Source organism: Protobothrops mucrosquamatus, unplaced genomic scaffold (assembly GCF_001527695.2).
Source record: "Protobothrops mucrosquamatus isolate PMUCROS unplaced genomic scaffold, P.Mucros_1.0 scaffold1269, whole genome shotgun sequence".
NCBI classification, from domain to species: Eukaryota; Metazoa; Chordata; class Lepidosauria; order Squamata; family Viperidae; genus Protobothrops; species Protobothrops mucrosquamatus.
The window spans coordinates 207,300-225,823 of NW_015387475.1; the positions used below are offsets into that span (position 1 = coordinate 207,300).

The 18,524-nt window shown below is 38.0% G+C and overlaps 1 protein-coding gene across 1 annotated transcript in view; it reads right to left on the reverse strand.

Moving 5' to 3' along the window:
- COL18A1 (collagen type XVIII alpha 1 chain) overlaps positions 1-18,524 on the reverse strand; it is a 96,138-nt gene that overhangs the window by 44,129 nt on the left and 33,485 nt on the right. Inside the window, exons 3-5 of the mRNA XM_029285095.1 lie at positions 12,959-13,042; positions 11,658-11,714; positions 1,056-1,173 (exon numbers count right to left, since the gene is read on the reverse strand). Of these exons, the coding sequence (XP_029140928.1) occupies positions 1,056-1,173; positions 11,658-11,714; positions 12,959-13,042 (259 nt within the window). The remainder of the gene's footprint in view (positions 1-1,055; positions 1,174-11,657; positions 11,715-12,958; positions 13,043-18,524) is intronic.

The window sequence follows — 18,524 nt, forward strand, 5'->3', positions numbered from 1 at the left end:
GTCCTACTTAGCACACATCACAACATCACTGAAAGCTATAATGTAACATAAAAAGGGCCTACCGGTTACCCTCAGCTACTATTTAATATATATATATATATAAGAAACTATATATCTGTACTTCTTTGTAGCTTCACATTTGAAATTACATCCCAATAAATTGGTTCAACTCAGTGGTGGGATTCAAATATGTGAACAACCAGTTCTCTGTATGGATGCCGCTTCCAGAAGTCCATTCTGGGCCTGGGCAACAAAAAATTAGTTACCGGTTCTACCGAACTGGTGCGAACTGGCTGAATCCCACGACCGGTTCAACTGTAAAACCAGATTCTTTTCCACATCTCAGGTGACACATTCATTTATACACCTTTTTCTTCTCAATTAAAACCTGCAGAATTCTTTACTGTGCTTTGTTGTCTCCTATATTTCGGCTTGCTCAATACAAGCTTAACTTGAAGGACATTGAAGATTCTGATTACTTTTGCACTCCTTTCTGCACAACTATGTCACAACATTCCCCACTTTTTAAAATCATTGCCTTTATTTAAAACAAAATTATAGTTTACTGTTTTCCATTGTCGCTTTTATCTCGTAAGCCACCTGGAATCTTGATGGTGAGATACAAATGTAATAAATAAATAAATAAAAATTACATAAAGATTCCAAAAAAGATAATATCTATAGATAGGTAGATAGTTATTGAAGTTATACTATATTAATGTTCAGTGTAACATTAGTAAGAGATACCAAGTACAGAACATTGCTTGTTTTTGTGATATGAAAAGAAAGCACATATTTTTTTGCTTAGTGGTAAATCTCCATTATATTATTATTATTATTATTATTATTATTATTATTATTATTATTATTATTATTATTATTGTTGTTGTTGTTGTTGTTGTTGTTGTTAATTATTTATTATTATTACTATTATTACTATTATTACTATTATTATTATTATTATTATTATTATTATTATTATTATTATTATTATTATTATTATTATTAACTTTTTGACAAACATTTTTTGCCAGTACTAGGAAACAAGAACTTACTTGCAGGAACATGTGGACTCGCAGTATATTCAGCCTCCTCTAATTGCACAGGTTTTTTGGCAAGGTCAGGGGAAGTAACAGGTGGGGGCACTGGCAGTTTTGGTAACAGAGGAATCACCTAGAGACAACAGAATTGAATTAAACCTCCTCGTGTACCAGAGCTGGCAACCCAAGACAGATAATTGATTCTGAAAAAGTGACTGTTGAGTCCAGCAATTCTTCTCCTTCCCTCTTACCCATAAAGGACATCCACAACATACACAAGCACAGAGGAAAGTTAGCCTGTTTGGAAAAAAGAACAAGGGATGGGCCAGCAACAACCCCTTTGCATAATTCCTCTGTCCCATCAATTGCCAAAAGTTCTCTCAGTTGTTCCCACTATCAGTCTGGCAATAATGGGAAAAAATGAGTCAGGGAGAATACTGGGGAAAAATTAGGGTAGGGAGAAATCCCATCAATGGCACAAAACTTGGTCAAAGTCTTTATGTGGCCCACAGTTAAAATGTCTGATTTTGAGTTTTGTGCCTTAATATCTTTTGCCTATTGAAATGAATTAAGCAAGTTAATAACTGAATTGAGGCAAAATTAAATGCTCTGTAGTTTTGTTTGAGTAAAATCAAGTTTGAAAGGATTCACACATAATGCTAAGCATGGGTTTGTTAACAATGACTGAAAAAGCTACAATTGCCTAGGCTCAAATGTGACATGATCATAAATCATCCATAACTAGAGTGGATGGAATCATACATCATACTAAAAAATGAGCCACCCTTTAGCTTAGCAGGGTGTGTGGGCCCAGTTATTAACTTGCTTAATTCATTTCAATAGGCAAAAAATATTTTTACTTTTATAAATCAGAAAAAGCCTCAGACCTGTGGAAAAACTCATACATGTTGGAAAAATATTAAAACATTTCTACATGCTTTCTAAACCTAGACAGTAAAACATTTTTAAACTTTCCACACGATTCACTTAATGAGCATAACAAGCATTGTAAAAAAAGGTTGTAAAATTGAGTCAGGTCAGTGATGACTGGCTTCCCAATTGGAATGACTTACAACCAAACATTTGGGCTCAGTTGTGGCCATAGGCTGAGGACTACCTGTAGTGTCACTTCTAACTTACAGGATATCTGTAAATCATTTCTGAAACAAAGCAGGCAAAGGAAATGCACAGAGCAGAATCCCTAAAAGAAGAAATGTTATTTCTTAAATTTTTCTGGGTGGTCAAATGAAAGGTGTGTGGTACTTTTCTCGCCCTATTTGTTTTTGGGGGTTGGCTGTTTTTGCACTCAGCTGTGATTTCTATATTTTCACTTTGCTTTCACTAGAAGGGAGTGTAAGCATGCTTGGTTCCCTATTCAGTTCATTATAACACTTTTCCTCCTCTACCACTCTCTGTTGTTGTTAGAAGCTGAGCTTTCTGTTGTTATTAGAAGCTGGGCTCTGGAAATAAATTTCCACTCCTACCTGCAGATATCTGACAGGGAAACTTATGTTTACTATGTTGCACCTACTGCATTTCCAATTTTCCACAGATGGTTCCTTTGGATAATACTTTAAATAATCCCTTTTGAATTTGTGAAATGTCATACATTTGAACAGAACCCATTTGGGACAACTATGTGTTTTACCACTGGGTGGCACCTATGCTCTGCATTCATCACATTTTCTTCACAGCCTTAAGTGCCGGAGTTGGACATAAGGTACTGTATGGGTAATATCATTTTCCCCATAATGGGCCTTTCCCACCACATTTAGTGCTCTTTTCCTGTTTGGATGAAAAAGACAGTGGCCTATGATATGATGCTTAAGGGTGACAGAGTAGGAATGGGGCACACAAGTGGGATAGACTCAGATCCTTACTCAGCTGTGAAGCTGGCTGTGAGCTGGTTGCTCTCTTGCAGCCCAGCTTTACAGATTTGCTGTGAAAGCGAAATGGGAAGAGAAGAATGTTTTTGGGACTCCTTTGAGACAGTGAAGGATGTACATATGATACTTTCAGAGTTATCAGTTCCTTTTCCTACTTTCCTTTTCATTATTTTAAATCCATTGCACTGTTGGTTTAAATGTTTCCAATAGCATTAGGAATACTTGAGGTGGAAAAGTGAATAAGAAAATAAATATGTGGATAAAAGTAAAACTCACATTGTCTGTGCCTTGTATACAGTATGATGTTGCTTTATTTATGAGCTTGAATCTTTGCATTATAGTGACTAGACAGTTTTGAAATATTTCCACACTGCTTCCAGATTGATTAGTTGTCAAAATCTCTATTTAATGCTTTAAAACAGGGGTCTCCAACCCCCGGGCTGTGGCCCACTACCGGACCTTGAGCCTTTTGGAACCAGGCCACGGAAGTGGCGGGCGAGCGAGTGCACAGGTGCATAAACAGAAGGGAGTACACCCACTCTATTTATGCAAGCAGTGGGTGCAAGTGCCTGTTGCCCATACAAATGGAGCTACGAGTGTGTGCATGCGCCTGCCTGCCACTCGCACGAAACCATCCGCTCTCCCCTCCCCCCGCCGGTCCACAAAGCCTTTAAAAGACATGACAACTATATGTTTACTCACACAAATATATTTCTAATATACACACAAATATTTCTAGCACATAAACTCACACAGAGATTCACTCAAACACAGGATGAACAAAGGAGATCATAAGCTTTAAGAACTCCCAAATAGTCACAGTCCAGTCCTATGAATTCAGTAATTGTTCAATAAATGGACATTAGAGGGAAGCTGGCTTTATGCATACATGTTTACCATGGCTGGATGTTTGCTCATTCCTTCTTATATTTAATCATATTAAATGTGTTCAGGACAGATGCAAACACTGAAGCTTCTTATGTCAAATATATTGCATATAAAAACAATTTAAATATTACAAATTGTTACTGTTCCGTTTATTTTAGATGGGAAAGACAGAATACAACATCCAGGAAGATGTGATGGAGTGCAGCATTATGCAAGCGAGTATCTGACTTGTGAAATAGAATTTTCCCTCCCTCAGTGTTCTTCTCCCATACAGAAAGTCTGCCAAATCTGTCTCAGAAAATTAGGGCAAATTTTGTAAATATAGAAAGTACTGCACGGAAGGAAATCATTCCATCATCAGAAACATTTTCACTCAAAGTACTGTACATATCTGAATTCTGCCTATTGTTACATTTAAATGTATTTAATTGTACTAGTTTATAACTTGTCTTTTCATCCAATGAATGCTCTATGTGCATACAATTAAGATTAAACAGCTATACTAAATGACATTCAGACACATCTGGAAAGAATCGGAAGAGAAAAATTTCATTACAATCAAAACAAATGGAAGTTCTCGTTTATTCATGACTCTGTTGCTTTGACAATTCAATAATACTGGCCTTCGTTTCTGTATGTTGAGCAAAGTCAAAAGTGACTTCAGGATGTGTAAAACTGTACTTTGGAAAAATAAACTATGGGAAGGTCATCCCTGTGTTGGTTGTTTTTTGCAAATTGATCTCGCACTATTTCTGGCAGAGTGGATGACGTTTATGACAAAGCCAAATAGAGATTTCTAATACTCCCTTGAGAAAAGGTATAAAGGAAAATTAACTTTTGGAGAAAATACAAAACAGCTGGGAATCACAAAGGCTAAAGCCCACTATCTATCAATTTATCTGCGTCCACAATATTATTACTCATAAATCTTGATAGAAATCTTGCAGAAGCTGGGGAATGGCTTTGTATTTTCCTGAACATGTAATGGTATGTAGGAATGACCTTAGGAGACCCTGAGAAGAGATGGAAACAGTCAGAGAAGAGGAAACCTAGCCCATGGCTGCACAGTGGGCGGGGCAAGAGGCTCAAGACAGACCCTCCCTAAGATATCAGGTTCTAAAGATGATGCCAGGAAAACTGTATTTTCAAACTTGCAAGATTCTTTTAATATTAAATGTTAATTAATTAATGTTAATGTTAAATATTCTATTCTCCAGCTCCCTACTCATCCCATCCCCCATCTCTGTTCTCCACCATTCATCTTTCTAGTTATCATATTGATATATTATTCTCATTGTATTCCTTTGTCATTGTTTATTTTATTCTATTATTTTACTTCTCTTCTGTTTGCACTCCTTTCCTGTTCTTCCTTTTTATTATTGTAAGTCACCTAGAGTAAACCCACGGCAAATAAATTTTAAAATAAATAATAAATGTGGTTTTACAATAAAGCAGATTTAATCCATATGGCCGTATTTCCTGTTTGGTCTACCTGGTAAGGTTGACAATATTATTATTCATTTTTGGTAAAACTTTTGGATCAGTCAAGTTCCACTCAGCAATATTTGAAGGTTTCAAGATATTCTCCCCCTCTCTAAAGGACTAGTATCAAATTCAAACTATTTCTGTTTATTAGTTTTTAAAAAAGCTGGTGATATTTCCAGAATAGATGCTATCAACATGTAAGAGATGATGTGGTAACCCTCTGGCAGGTTAACATGGGGGTCTCAAACACAGCTGTGAAGCAAGATGTACTAATAGAACACAGCTCCCAGTCCACACCCCAATGAAGGCATAATATTTTCAGTTTGTCGATATTAAACATGAAAAATAACTAAACTGTAACATTTGCTGCAGATCAACATGAAGTTGGAAGATTAAAAAATGATTGCATTGCTTATTAGCCTTCTTAAACAGAAAATTGAAAACTGTGCCGAGAAGAGAAGTTTCAGATGAATCATACATCAGTATCAATTATATTAAAAAGTAATGAATAAGAAACTGATGCCAAGATCAGTGGGTTTATGCAATGCCATTCCAAAGGGATAATGCTTACAAATGATACTGATAGAAAAAGAAAGAAATCAAAGAAAACAACCATATTAGTCATGGTCGGCATTGTAGTGATAATTAGATGTGACCAACCAGAAACCAAAATTATTGGCCTGAAGAGAATTCATGGATTTTGCAATTATGTGACATGGAAAATAGTCAGCAGGAAGCCAGGAATGCCTAACATCTGCACGTTGCCAACAAAGCCACAGTAGCACATCTCCATTCTGGGAAACTGAGAATCCATACACAAACTTATTCTTAAAACCTGTCTTCTATAAAATCTTTCTCACTCTCATTAGCCAAAATTCTGGAGTCTCCTTTTCTCCTCTTTGCCTATCCATTCTATGTACAAACCTCTCTGGGCAGGAATGGATTACTCTGAGCTCCGCAAGAGTTCTTTCTAAAGTAATTCCTATGAGAGCAAGTCAGTTCAGCATCAAGTTTCTTGTAAGGCAGGGGTTCCCAACCAGGGGTGCGAGACGATACTCCAGGGAGTGCGAAAACTTGGGTTTTCAAAATTATAGTGCATATGGATAATTCGCTGCCATTATTTCGAATTTTTGTAAGGGGTGCGACAATATATCAGAAGCGTTCTAGGGGTACGGGGTATAGAAAATGTTGGAAGCTCTGTTGTAAGGGGATAAATCAGCAAGTTGATAAAAAATGGATACATACACACACTAGGGGCTGGTCAACACACATTGATTTTTTCCAAGATTCTGGACTGCTACCACCTAGACCTTTTCCAAACTAACACTACTGACACAATCTAATGCTTTAATGCTCAAATTTGTTGTTAAATGTTGCAATTCCTAGCCAATGTTGTGTAAACACATGAAACTCATAGTGTTGTTGTGCTTCAAACTCAGTGAGATGAAATATACAATTTTATTGTAACTTACTATGTTTCCCCATACACTTGTTGTTCTGGTATGTGGTGAAAGACAAGTTGCATTCTCAATATATGAGGGAAAGCCGGGTTAAGCAGAGTGAATTGATTTCTGCCACTACCATAAACAAAGCAAAAGAAAGCTGTCTTGTGTGCAACTTTTATATGCAATCTGTACAATGTAAATTGTACATTCCTTCTGCAAATGTGTAAGTCAATTTCATTAAGGAAAATTAAATTTATCTCTTATTGAGAGAGAGAGAGAGAGAGAGAGAGAGAGAGAGAGAGAGAGAGAGAGAGAGAGAGAGAGAGAGAGAGAGNAATGTTTCCAATAGCATTAGGAATGCTTGAGGTGGAAAAGTGAATAAGAAAATAAATATGTGGAGAAAAGTAAAACTCTCACATTGTCTATGCCTTGTATACAGTATGATGTTGCTTTACTTATGAGCTTGAATCTTTGCCTTATAGTGACTAGACAGTTTTGAAATATTTCCACACTGCTTCCAGATTGATTAGTTGTCAAAATCTCTATTTAATGCTTTAAAACAGGGGTCCCCAACCCCCGGGCTGTGGCCCACTACCGGACCTTGAGCCTTTTGGAACCGGACCACAGAAGTGGCGGGCGAGCGAGTGCACAAGTGCGCAAACAGAAGGGAGTACGCCCACTCTATTTATGCAAGCAGTGGGTGCAAGTGCCTGTTGCCCATGCAAATGGAGCTACGAGTGTGTGCGCGCGCCTGCCCGCCACTCGCACGAAACCATCTGCTCTCCCGTCCCCCCACCGGTCCACAAAGCCTTTAAAAGACATGACAACTATATGTTTACTCACACAAATATATTTCTAATATACACACAAATATTTCTAGCACATACACTCACACAGAGATTCACTCAAACATAGGATGAACAAAGGAGATCATAAGCTTTAAGAACTCCCGAATAGTCACAGTTCAGTCTTATAGATTACAATCCTATGAATTCAGTAATTGTTCAATAAATGGACATTGGAGGGAAGCTGGCTTTATGCATACATGTTTACCATGGCTGTGTGTTTGCTCATTCTTTCTTATATTTGATCATATTAAATGTGTTCAGGACAGATGCAAACACTGAAGCTTCTTATGTCAAATATATTGCATATAAAAACAATTTAAATATTACAAATTGTTACTGTTCCATTTATTTTAGATGGGAAAGACAGAATACAACATCCAGGAAGATGTGATGGAGTGCAGCATTATGCAAGCGAGTATCTGACTTGTGAAATAGAATTTTCCCTCCCTCAGTGTTCTTCTCCCATACAGAAAGTCTGCCAAATCTGTCTCAGAAAATTAGGGCAAATTTTGTAAATATAGAAAGTACTGCACGGAAGGAAATCATTCCATCATCAGAAACATTTTCACTCAAAGTACTGTACATATCTGAGTTCTGCCTATTGTTACATTTAAATGTATTTAATTGTACTAGTTTATAACTTGTCTTTTCATCCAATGAATGCTCTATGTGCATACAATTAAGATTAAACAGCTATACTAAATGACATTCAGACACATCTGGAAAGAATCGGAAGAGAAAAATTTCATTACAATCAAAACAAATAGAAGTTCTCGTTTATTCATGACTCTGTTGCTTTGACAATTCAATAATACTGGCCTTCGTTTCTGTATGTTGAGCAAAGTCAAAAGTGACTTCAGGATGTGTAAAACTGTACTTTGGAAAAATAAACTATAGGAAGGTCATCCCTGTGTTGGTTGTTTTTTGCAAATTGATCTCGCACTATTTCTGGCAGAGTGGATGACGTTTATGTCAAAGCCAAATAGAGATTTCTAATACTCCCTTGAGAAAAAGTATAAAGGAAAATTAACTTTTGGAGAAAATACAAAACAGCTGGGAATCACAAAGGCTAAAGCCCGCTATCTATCAATTTATCTGTGTCCACAATGGTATTACTCATAAATCTTGATAGAAATCTTGCAGAAGCTGGGGAATGGCTTTGTATTTTCCTGAACATGTAATGGTATGTAGGAATGACCTTAGGAGACCCTGAGAAGAGATGGAAACAGTCAGAGAAGAGGAAACCTAGCCCATGGCTGCACAGTGGGTGGGGCAAGAGGCTCAAGACAGACCCTCCCTAAGTTATCAGGTTCTAAAGATGATGCCAGGAAAACTGTATTTTCAAACTTGCAAGATTATTTTAATATTAAATGTTAATTAATTAATGTTAATGTTAAAGATTCTGTTCTCCAGCTCCCTACTCACCCCAACCCCCCATCTCTGTCCTCCACCATTCATCTTTTTGGTTATCATATTGATATATTATTCTCATTGTATTCCTTTGTCATTGTTTATTTTATTCTATCATTTTACTTCTCTTCTGTTTGCACTCCTTTCCTTTTCTTCCTTTTTATTATTGTAAGCCACCTAGAGTAACCCCATGGCAAATAAATTTTAAAATAAAAAATAAATGTGGTTTTACAATAAAGCAGATTTAATCCATATGGCCGTATTTCCTGTTTGGTCTACCTGGTAAGGTTGACAATATTATTATTCATTTTTGGTAAAACTTTTGGATTAGTCAAGTTCCACTCAGTAATATTTGAAGGTTTCAAGATATTCTCCCCCTCTCTAAAGGACTAGTATCAAATTCAAACTATTTCTGTTTATTAGTTTTAAAAAAGCTGGTGATATTTCCAGAATAGATGCTATCAACATGTAAGAGATGATGTGTCACCATGGTAAGCTACCCTCTGGCAGGTTAACATGGGGGTCTCAAACACAGCTGTGAAGCAACATGTACAAATAGAACACAGCTCCCAGTCCACACCCCAATGAAGGCATAATATTTTCAGTTTCTTGTCGATATTAAACATGAAAAATAACTAAACTGTAACATTTGCTGCAGATCAATATGAAGTTGGAAGATTAAAAAATGATTGCATTGCTTATTAGCCTTCTTAAACAGAAAACTGAAAACTGTGCCGAGAAGAGAAGTTTCAGATGAATCATACATCAGTATCAATTATATTAAAAAATAATGAATAAGAAACTGATGCCAAGATCAGTGGGTTTATGCAATGCCATTCCAAAGGGATAATGCTTACAAATGATACTGATAGAAAAAGAAAGAAATCAAAGAAAACAACCATATTAGTCATGGTTGGTATTGTAGTGATAATTAGATGTGACCAACCAGAAACCAAAATTATTGGCCTGAAGAGAATTCATGGATTTTGCAATTATGTGACATGGAAAATAGTCAGCAGGAAGCCAGGAATGCCTAACATCTGCACATTGCCAACAAAGCCACAGTAGCACATCTCCATTCTGGGAAACTGAGAATCCATACACAAACTTATTCTTAAAACCTGTCTTCTATAAAATCTTTCTCACTCTCATTAGCCAAAATTCTGGAGTCTCCCTTTCTCCTCTTTGCCTATCCATTCTATGTACAAACCTCTCTGGGCAGGAATGGATTACTCTGAGTTTCAGCAAGAGTTCTTTCTAAAGTAATTCCTATGAGAGCAAGTCAGTTCAGCATCAAGTTTCTTGTAAGGCAGGGGTTCCCAACCAGGGGTGCGAGACAATACTCCAGGGAGTGCGAAAACTTGGGTTTTCAAAATTATAGTGCATATGGATAATTCGCTGCCATTATTTTGAATTTTTGTAAGGGGTGCGACAATATATCAGAAGCGTTCTAGCGGTACGGGGTATAGAAAAGGTTGGGAGCTGCTGTTGTAAGGGGATAAATCAGCAAGTTGATAAAAAATGGATACATACACACACTAGGGGCTGGTCAACACACATTGATTTTTTCCAAGATTCTGGACTGCTACCACCTAGCTCTCTTTTCCAAATTAACACTACTGACACAATCTAATGCTTTAATGCTCAAATTCATTGCCAAATGTTGCAATTCCTAGCCAATGTTGTGTAAACACATGAAACTCATAGTGTTGTCGTGCTTCAAATTCAATGAGATGAAATATACAATTGTATTGTAACTTACTATGTTTCCCCATACACTTGTTGTTCTGGTGTGTGGTGAAAGACAAGTTGAATTCTCAATATATGAGGAAAAGTCGGGTTAAGTAGAGTGAATCAATTGATTTCTGCCACTACCATAAACAAAGCAAAAGAAAGCTGTCTTGTGTGCAACTTCTATATGCAATCTGTACAATGTAAATTGTACATTCCTTCTGCAAATGTGTAAGTCGATTTCATTAAGGAAAATTAAATTTTATCTCAGAGAGAGAGAGAGAGAGAGAGAGAGAGAGAGAGAGAGAGAGATGCTTTAAGCTTTCAGTGAATTTCCAGGCAAAGCTGGAATTGCAGTCTTGATCTTCATTTATTTCCACACCAGTTTTTATCCACTATGTTATATAATTATGCAACACAATGTGCATCTATAGCTTCTAACTACGTTTCATAAATAAGGTGGAGCATTTCTGAGTGAAACAAAAAAAACACTTTTCTGATCTTTTAAAATACATACGTCATATGCATTTGTCTATGGAAAATAATTCAATCTGATGCACAATAATGAACTTTATTGCAATCCGAGACCAGCAACATTCTGATGCACGTGGTCAGCTAATGGTTTGTAATGACTGCTGTTTCTCCTCTGCCTGCAGCAGCCCTAAGCATGTGATAAATGGTTCACCACAAGCAGATGCTAGCAGCTTGTCAAATTAAACCTCCTCATTGTGGGTTTAAGAAATACCATGAAACCAGACCACCCAATGCTACAACTACAGGAAAAAGAGAAAGACATGGAAGGATAAAGGGGAGGGAAAGGAACTGATGATGAGGTGAAAAAGAAATGGTGAAGAAGGAAGAGGAGAAAAGATATTTCTATATTGGAAAATAGTAACATGATTACGAAAGTGGCATTGTACTCACGCTTTCCTTTTCGGAAGATGATTGCTTTATGTCTAATCCACTTCCACTGCCACCACACTAAAGACATTTTTTAAAAAACAGAAAGAAGAGTAACCAGTACATTAAATCAGCAGATATAGTCCCGCTAAGAAAGAAAAAAAAAATCTCTTGTCTACATCAGAAATGAGGAAACATGGCCATTAAGATGCTACTGAACTACAATCCTTAATGTGTTATGCTATTTTGGCATGCTAGTTGGGATACTGGGAACTGTAGTTCAGGAACATATCAAAAGGTACAGCATAACTTATTGGGTTTATCTTAATTTTTCCTCATCAGCTACAATGCTTTCATATAAAATATTAACAAAGCTGTATAACCATCTGCATTAATATTCTGGAGACAAAGTCTGCCAATATTGCCACATTATAACACATTAGACCAGGCATGTTAAACTCGCAACGTCACATGACATCGCGCGACGTATTGCGACTTTTTCCCCATTGCTGGCAATGGGGTGGGCGCGGTTTTGGTGTGACGCATCCGGCCAGTGGACCGGCAGTTTGACATGCCTGCATTAGATGATAGGGGAAATCATGAGTCAGTGTAAGAAGACATTTTTGTACTTACAAAGTCCAGATTCTCAGCATATTTAGCTAAATGTTCTCAGAAATCAATGCTGGAAAAGATTCCCATTTGAGTTGAACAGCAGCTACTGCCAACGGAACAGGCAATATTGGCCTAAACTGACTACTTTTCTGATTCCACGGCCTCACTAACCTAATCTTCCTTTAAACTTCCACCTTCTATTTCTTAGACACAAGGAGATCAAACACTTCTTCATGTGTTTCAAATTAATAACAAATGTCACTTGACATTTTAAGTATGATTGGTGAAAACAACTTAATGAAGTATGTTTCGAGTATAGTTAAGATTAATCAAAGTTCAGCTAGATTTGGAAAACACAACATACTGTGGTTAAGCAAAAAACAGAAGCTCCATTGGAGGGAAAGTTGGAGTATGCAGGCTTGACAGGAACTGAAGATCATTCTCAGAATGTTAAACTAAAATTCAGCTTCCAACATAACCTGCCCAGCATAAAGAGGCTGCCATATGTTCACATGTCCCAAAGGTGCTTTTTCCAAAAAGTTCTTGATTTTTTCTTGGAAAATGTTTCACTTCTCATCCAAGAAGCTTCAACAAGAAAGTCCAGTTGCCTTTTGAAAAGCACCTTTAGGACAACCATGACCTAAATGTTTGAGAATGTCCACAGATAATATGTTTACACGTTGGAAAAAAACATCAGAAATAGGGTCACTCACCGTATCACAGTCATCATCTTCTTCAACACACTGGTAACCAGCAGCCCAGGGATTATCTTTTATTTTTAATTCTACAATGATGCCCTACAAAAGCAGAAAACAAATATGACCAAATATGACCAATATTTCCCCAAGGCAAAAAGAGCCTCCTTCCCAGTTTAAGGAAATATAGAATTCCCAGGTCTGTGCCCCCCAACCCCAAAATGCCCATTTTATTTTAAGTCGATATTATTTGTAACACAAGCATTGTTAGCTTATGATTGAAGCATTAATACCCAATGTAAAAAAGAAGAAAGTAAGGCAGGAGAACAAAATCAATACAGGCGAGGAAAGTGCTATAATAAACATTGTGCCTTGCGGCAGGAAGTGTTAGATTTAATCCTTCTAATCTTTTCCAGATCTATGATTCTGATTGCAATGGTTTTTGGAGGACCGAGCGCGCACAGATTTGACATTTCCAACATTTATAAACTATTTACAGATTGCTGCTATTTTCTGTTGACCCTTCGTAATCTGCACAGCCAACTAGCAGCAAGGTGCATAATTCTGTAATTCCTAAAAAAAGTGGCTTCTAATTCAAAATCCAAGCATTGGTTGTTATAATTGCCCTGTAATACCTTTAGATATAACTTAGCACCACAGCACTAACTCAAACAAATCATCTCAACAAGATACATCAAGCTATTTTTTAAAGTGGGCTCATCCATTCAGTCTCTTTACCCTGACTTCCAAGATGGCCGGTTTACCATTAGTTGAAAACATCACAACAGAACTTCAGAGCCTCCATCTTGAGTACCGGGGCCTGCCAGTGGTGCAAACTGAAGCTACGGCCAAGTGATCTGGCAAAAACGTGTTTCTATAACAAATATCAACAGGGTCCACATTCTTTTTTATGTTCAAAAAAGAAATTTGAGGGAGTGCCTGTGCAAAATTGTGGCCAGAAACCAGCAGCTTCCCCAGTGACAACTCCCATAGTATTTTCCTCCTTTTCCTCCATATTGAAGTACACCCTTCCTTTATTATCCCTCATTTCAGAAGCACAGAAGAGTCTATTTCATGGCTCAAAAGGTAAGGCTTCCTTTAATTAGGGAGAACAAGAAAGAAATATTTTGAAAGTCTGAACTTGGTTTTGGCTTTGTCCTTCCAAAGGTTGCTGAAAACCTTGCCTGAGGCACTGTAGGAGGCCAAGACCCTTTCAGTCTGGCTCAGAAAGCCATGGCTCCCAACACCAGCAGCACAAGGTACCACCATTCCTTGCCACCCTCAAAATAAAGACATGGCAAGAGCCCACCACCCTTAAAACCTCCATAAAAGGATAGAGTGAAAATGAATCCCAAAGGATCAAAAGACATTCCATTCTGCTATTGCTTTTAGCCATTTTATCCCTCACCAACAAATATCAGAGTTTGTACATTGGCTTTTGCACTGCAATATAAAGGAAAAAATGTTTTTTTTTTAAATTGGGAACATCAAGACTTGGATGCTAAAATGCTCTCGCCTGTCTCAGGCACATGATACATATTTGTCATATTGTTCAGGTACACAACTGTGCCAGATCTTCAGACTATGTATTAAACAACTGAACTCCTTTACAAACTGACCTATGAAAATAGTTTACAATATTTTAATAATTATTAATTTTTAAAAGTTTCCATATAGAAAGTATAGAGAACAGATTTCTCCCAACATGAGCCTAGGGATTGGGAGTGCGCAACTAGTTGGACTGACTCTTAATCCACGGCCATTGATCTGGAAAAGATTAATGGCCAAAGTGCAACGGCCAGTGTGGATTACCTGTCTACCAATGGTTCCTGTGTGGACGCTGGACATGCAAGTTTCTTTTTTAGGTAGGGATGAAAGCAATGACATGCTTCCTACTATTCTGTGATTCATGATTATCAGATTTTAGACAGACCCACAGGAAGAACTTTTCAGCCACACCAGGACTGCAGAGCCAGTGGGTGGAATGAGCATGCAGATTTAAACAAGATTAAAGAGGGGGAAAAAGTGTCTCTCTGAATCTGTGGAGGCCTTTCCTTTCAAGTTAACAACTTGGAAACGGAGAGCAGAACATGACTGTCAGGCAACTAGACGCCCCTTGGAATTATACAGGGAGAACATTCCAGCTGTAGCCTGCCGATTTAATGGGGTCATAGACAAAAATCACAAGGAGCAGCAAGTTATTTTTTTTTAACCCAGAGTTTTGTGTGTACAGCTGTTTTTCAAAGCTGTTCTGGAGCAGGCATTCCAAGGTATTTTACAACACTCATCTCCTTGCTATCTTTTTCTCTCCAGGGTCATGAAAACTAAGCAACCCAAAAGAGGAGGCTATTCCGTGGGTGAAGTCATACTTCAATACAAATCTGTGCATGCCCAGATTTTTCTCTGTAGGAAAAAGTGAGAAATATCACTTCCCTAGTTCCAAACATCACACTGAGATGACTCAGGGAGCTAGTAGCTTGAGATCACCTTAAAGCCCACTAAGGGCAGCCATGGGCTACAGGATCCCAGCCCCCCTCCCCCTTCAGCTTTCTTGCATTGTTATAATAATAATAATAAAGTTGGAAGGGACCTTGGAGGTCATCTAGTCCAACTCCCTGCTCAGGCAGGAAACCCTATACCAATTCAGACAAATGGCTGTCCAGTCTCTTCTTAAAAACTTCCAGTGTTGGAGCATTCACCGCTTCTGGAGGCAGGTTGTTCCACTGGTTAATTGTTCTGACTGTCAGGAAGTTTCTCCTTAGTTCTAGATTGCTTCTCTCTTTGGTTAGTTTCCATCTGTTGCTTCTTGTCCTGCCTTCAGGTGCTTTGGAGAATAGCTTGACTCCCTCTTCCTTGCGGCAGCCCCTGAGATATTGGAGCACTGCTATCATGTCCCCCCTAGACCTTCTCTTTATTAAATTAGACATACCCAATTCCAGCAACCGTTCCTTATATGTTTTAGCCTCCAGTTCCCTAATCAACTTTGTTGGTCTTCTCTGTACTCTTTCTAGAGTCTCAACATCTTTTTTACATCGTGGTGACCAAAACTGGATGCAGTATTCCAAGTGTGGCCTTACCAAGGCATTGTAAAGTGGTATTAACACTTCACGTGATCTTGATTCTATCCCTCTGTTAATGCAGCCTAGCACTGTGTTGGCTTTTTTGGGCAGCTGCAGCACACTGCTGGCTCATATTTACAGTAAGTGATTGTCCACTAGGACTCCGAGAGCCCTCTCACAGTTGCTACTGTTGAGCAAGCTGAATTGGAGTGGGGTAGTTTTTCTCAGATTTTGGGGGGGGAACAAAAGAAAACTGGTGCATTGAGCAAACATAGCACATCTATCTGTGATAAAAAATAATAATAACACCACACTGAAGGGAGAAGCAAAGCCAAGCAAAGCACCCTTTTTGCAACAGTATCATTACTATTCTTTCTATACTGCTGAAAAAGAATTAATATAAAATTTCCAGTCCTAGCCACACAAAAAAGGTACTACAGCACTGCTAATTTACTGAGCACTGAAGAAACTATAACTAAACAATAGAGTTTATAATCTATTTGGAAGTAGAAAAACTAGATTTGTATCTCAGTAACCTCAGGCAAGGATACTGGAGTAATTGATGCTTAGATTTAAAGAGGCAGACGCAATGAGTGAATTGCTTCTTACACTCAGGTCCCCATTGATCCCTATGATCCAACCATAGGTCTGTCTTGCTTGAACCCTGAACAAGAGAAAGAAACTCTCCTTCCTTCTCTCTTTCGATAGCCCCTCAATTTAAAAAATGATCTCCCTGTTCTTTCCCTTCATTCTCATCCCTACGGCAGAATCCTAGAATCCATTCTCCACATCCTGCCACTCTGCCTCCTGAAGCATCTCTTCTCAATCATGCATAGAGTTGGCAAACATGTCTGTGCAGTGAGATCTCCATCTGGGATACTGCCATATCCCAGGGCATGGCTGAGGTATCTTATCTCACTGTAAACATACATATAGCATGTGCTCAATCTCCAAGGGTAGATAAGTGGAAATAATAGGAGCAGGCAGTGACAGGCCCGGGGCTGCAAGTAGCTGCATGACCAGAAATGGCAGAAAAAGATCCCACCATGATGTTTATATTCTTAGGGAAGAAAAGGTAAGGACAAGTTGGCCTTCTCTGAAATCATTCTCAAGAATTTTCTAGTACTGTCTGTCAGTGTTTCTCAACCTTGGCAGCTTTAACTGGGGTGGGCTTCAACTCTCATGATTCCCCAGCCAGCATTAAAGCTTAAAGCTGCCAAGGTTGAGAAATACTGACTCAACTGCTCCTTTGATTCCCTACTACTGATCAGTCCCATCTCTGTGTCATGGGGACAAGTCATGTAGAAGCTGCTAACAAAAAACAGTGTAGTTACACCTGGACATAATGACTCATTATGGAAGATAATAGGGAATTTCAATATTCCTTGTCTATTTTTTTAGCATATTATTGATTGCTTCTTTCCTTAGCCTAGAGCTCTGGTTGTTAAAAACTCTAGCAATAATTGTGTTCTTCATAAGCCAATTCTGGACAATGCAAGATTATGCAGGCATGCCATGCTATCATTATGCAGTACATGTAATTCTGCCTAACTGACCCTGCAACCAAATTCCACCCAGGGGCTAGCCCTGATTCTGAAAATACTTCCTTATGATATCATGCAGCCAATCAGATTTTATTGTGAGATACCAGGAAAATCAATAAAAATGAGATCATTGCTTCCTCTTCTTACTTTTTACATTTCCTTTGGGAGGTGAATCCCCACGAAACATTTTTAGCATAAAACTAATGCATTTTATGGAGTTTGGATATAAAACATTTCCCACTGAACATTGTAATACATCAATAACATTCTAAACACAATTCTCCAATTTAACTTTAAAGATCTAACATCAGAGTTTGCATGTGGGCTTTTGTTTTTAGCCTTGTTGTGCAGATCTCTGTCATGCAAAGAACCTCAAAAAGTAGGCAAACAATCAAATTTCTTAGTATGTTTATGAAGTTGTTTAATTACAGTGTTCTCTAAACAATGCTTCATCCATTAGCATGTCATGTTACTACTATGTGCTTGTGTTTGTGTTCCTCAAGATAATCCATACTTCCTGTGAATTTGTTTAGTCTTGCTGCTGTACAGTATACATTTGAAATACAACAACTTTTTTTTTCTTAAAAATCCAAAGAACCTGCCAATCTAAAATATGTATAACTTCCCACTGATTAGGGGAGTAAAAAATATAGCTGCCTTTTGGACTTTATTACTTGGAAAGAAAAAAAAGGAAAAAGGTAAAGGACTCCTTGTGGATTTTACTCTGCTAGTCATTGCCAACTATAGGGGGTGGTGCTCATCTCCATTTCAAGGCCATTGAGCCACAGCTGTCCGAAGATATTTCCGTGGTCATGTGGCCATCACAGAGTGCTGTTACCTTCCTACTGAAGTGGTACCTATTTATCTATTCACATTTGCATGCTTTTGAACTAGCAGGAGCCAGGGCGAGGATGGGAGCTCACCCCTTCACATGGCACTCGGGTCTCGACCTGAGCTGCCAGCTTTCCAGCCAACAAGCTC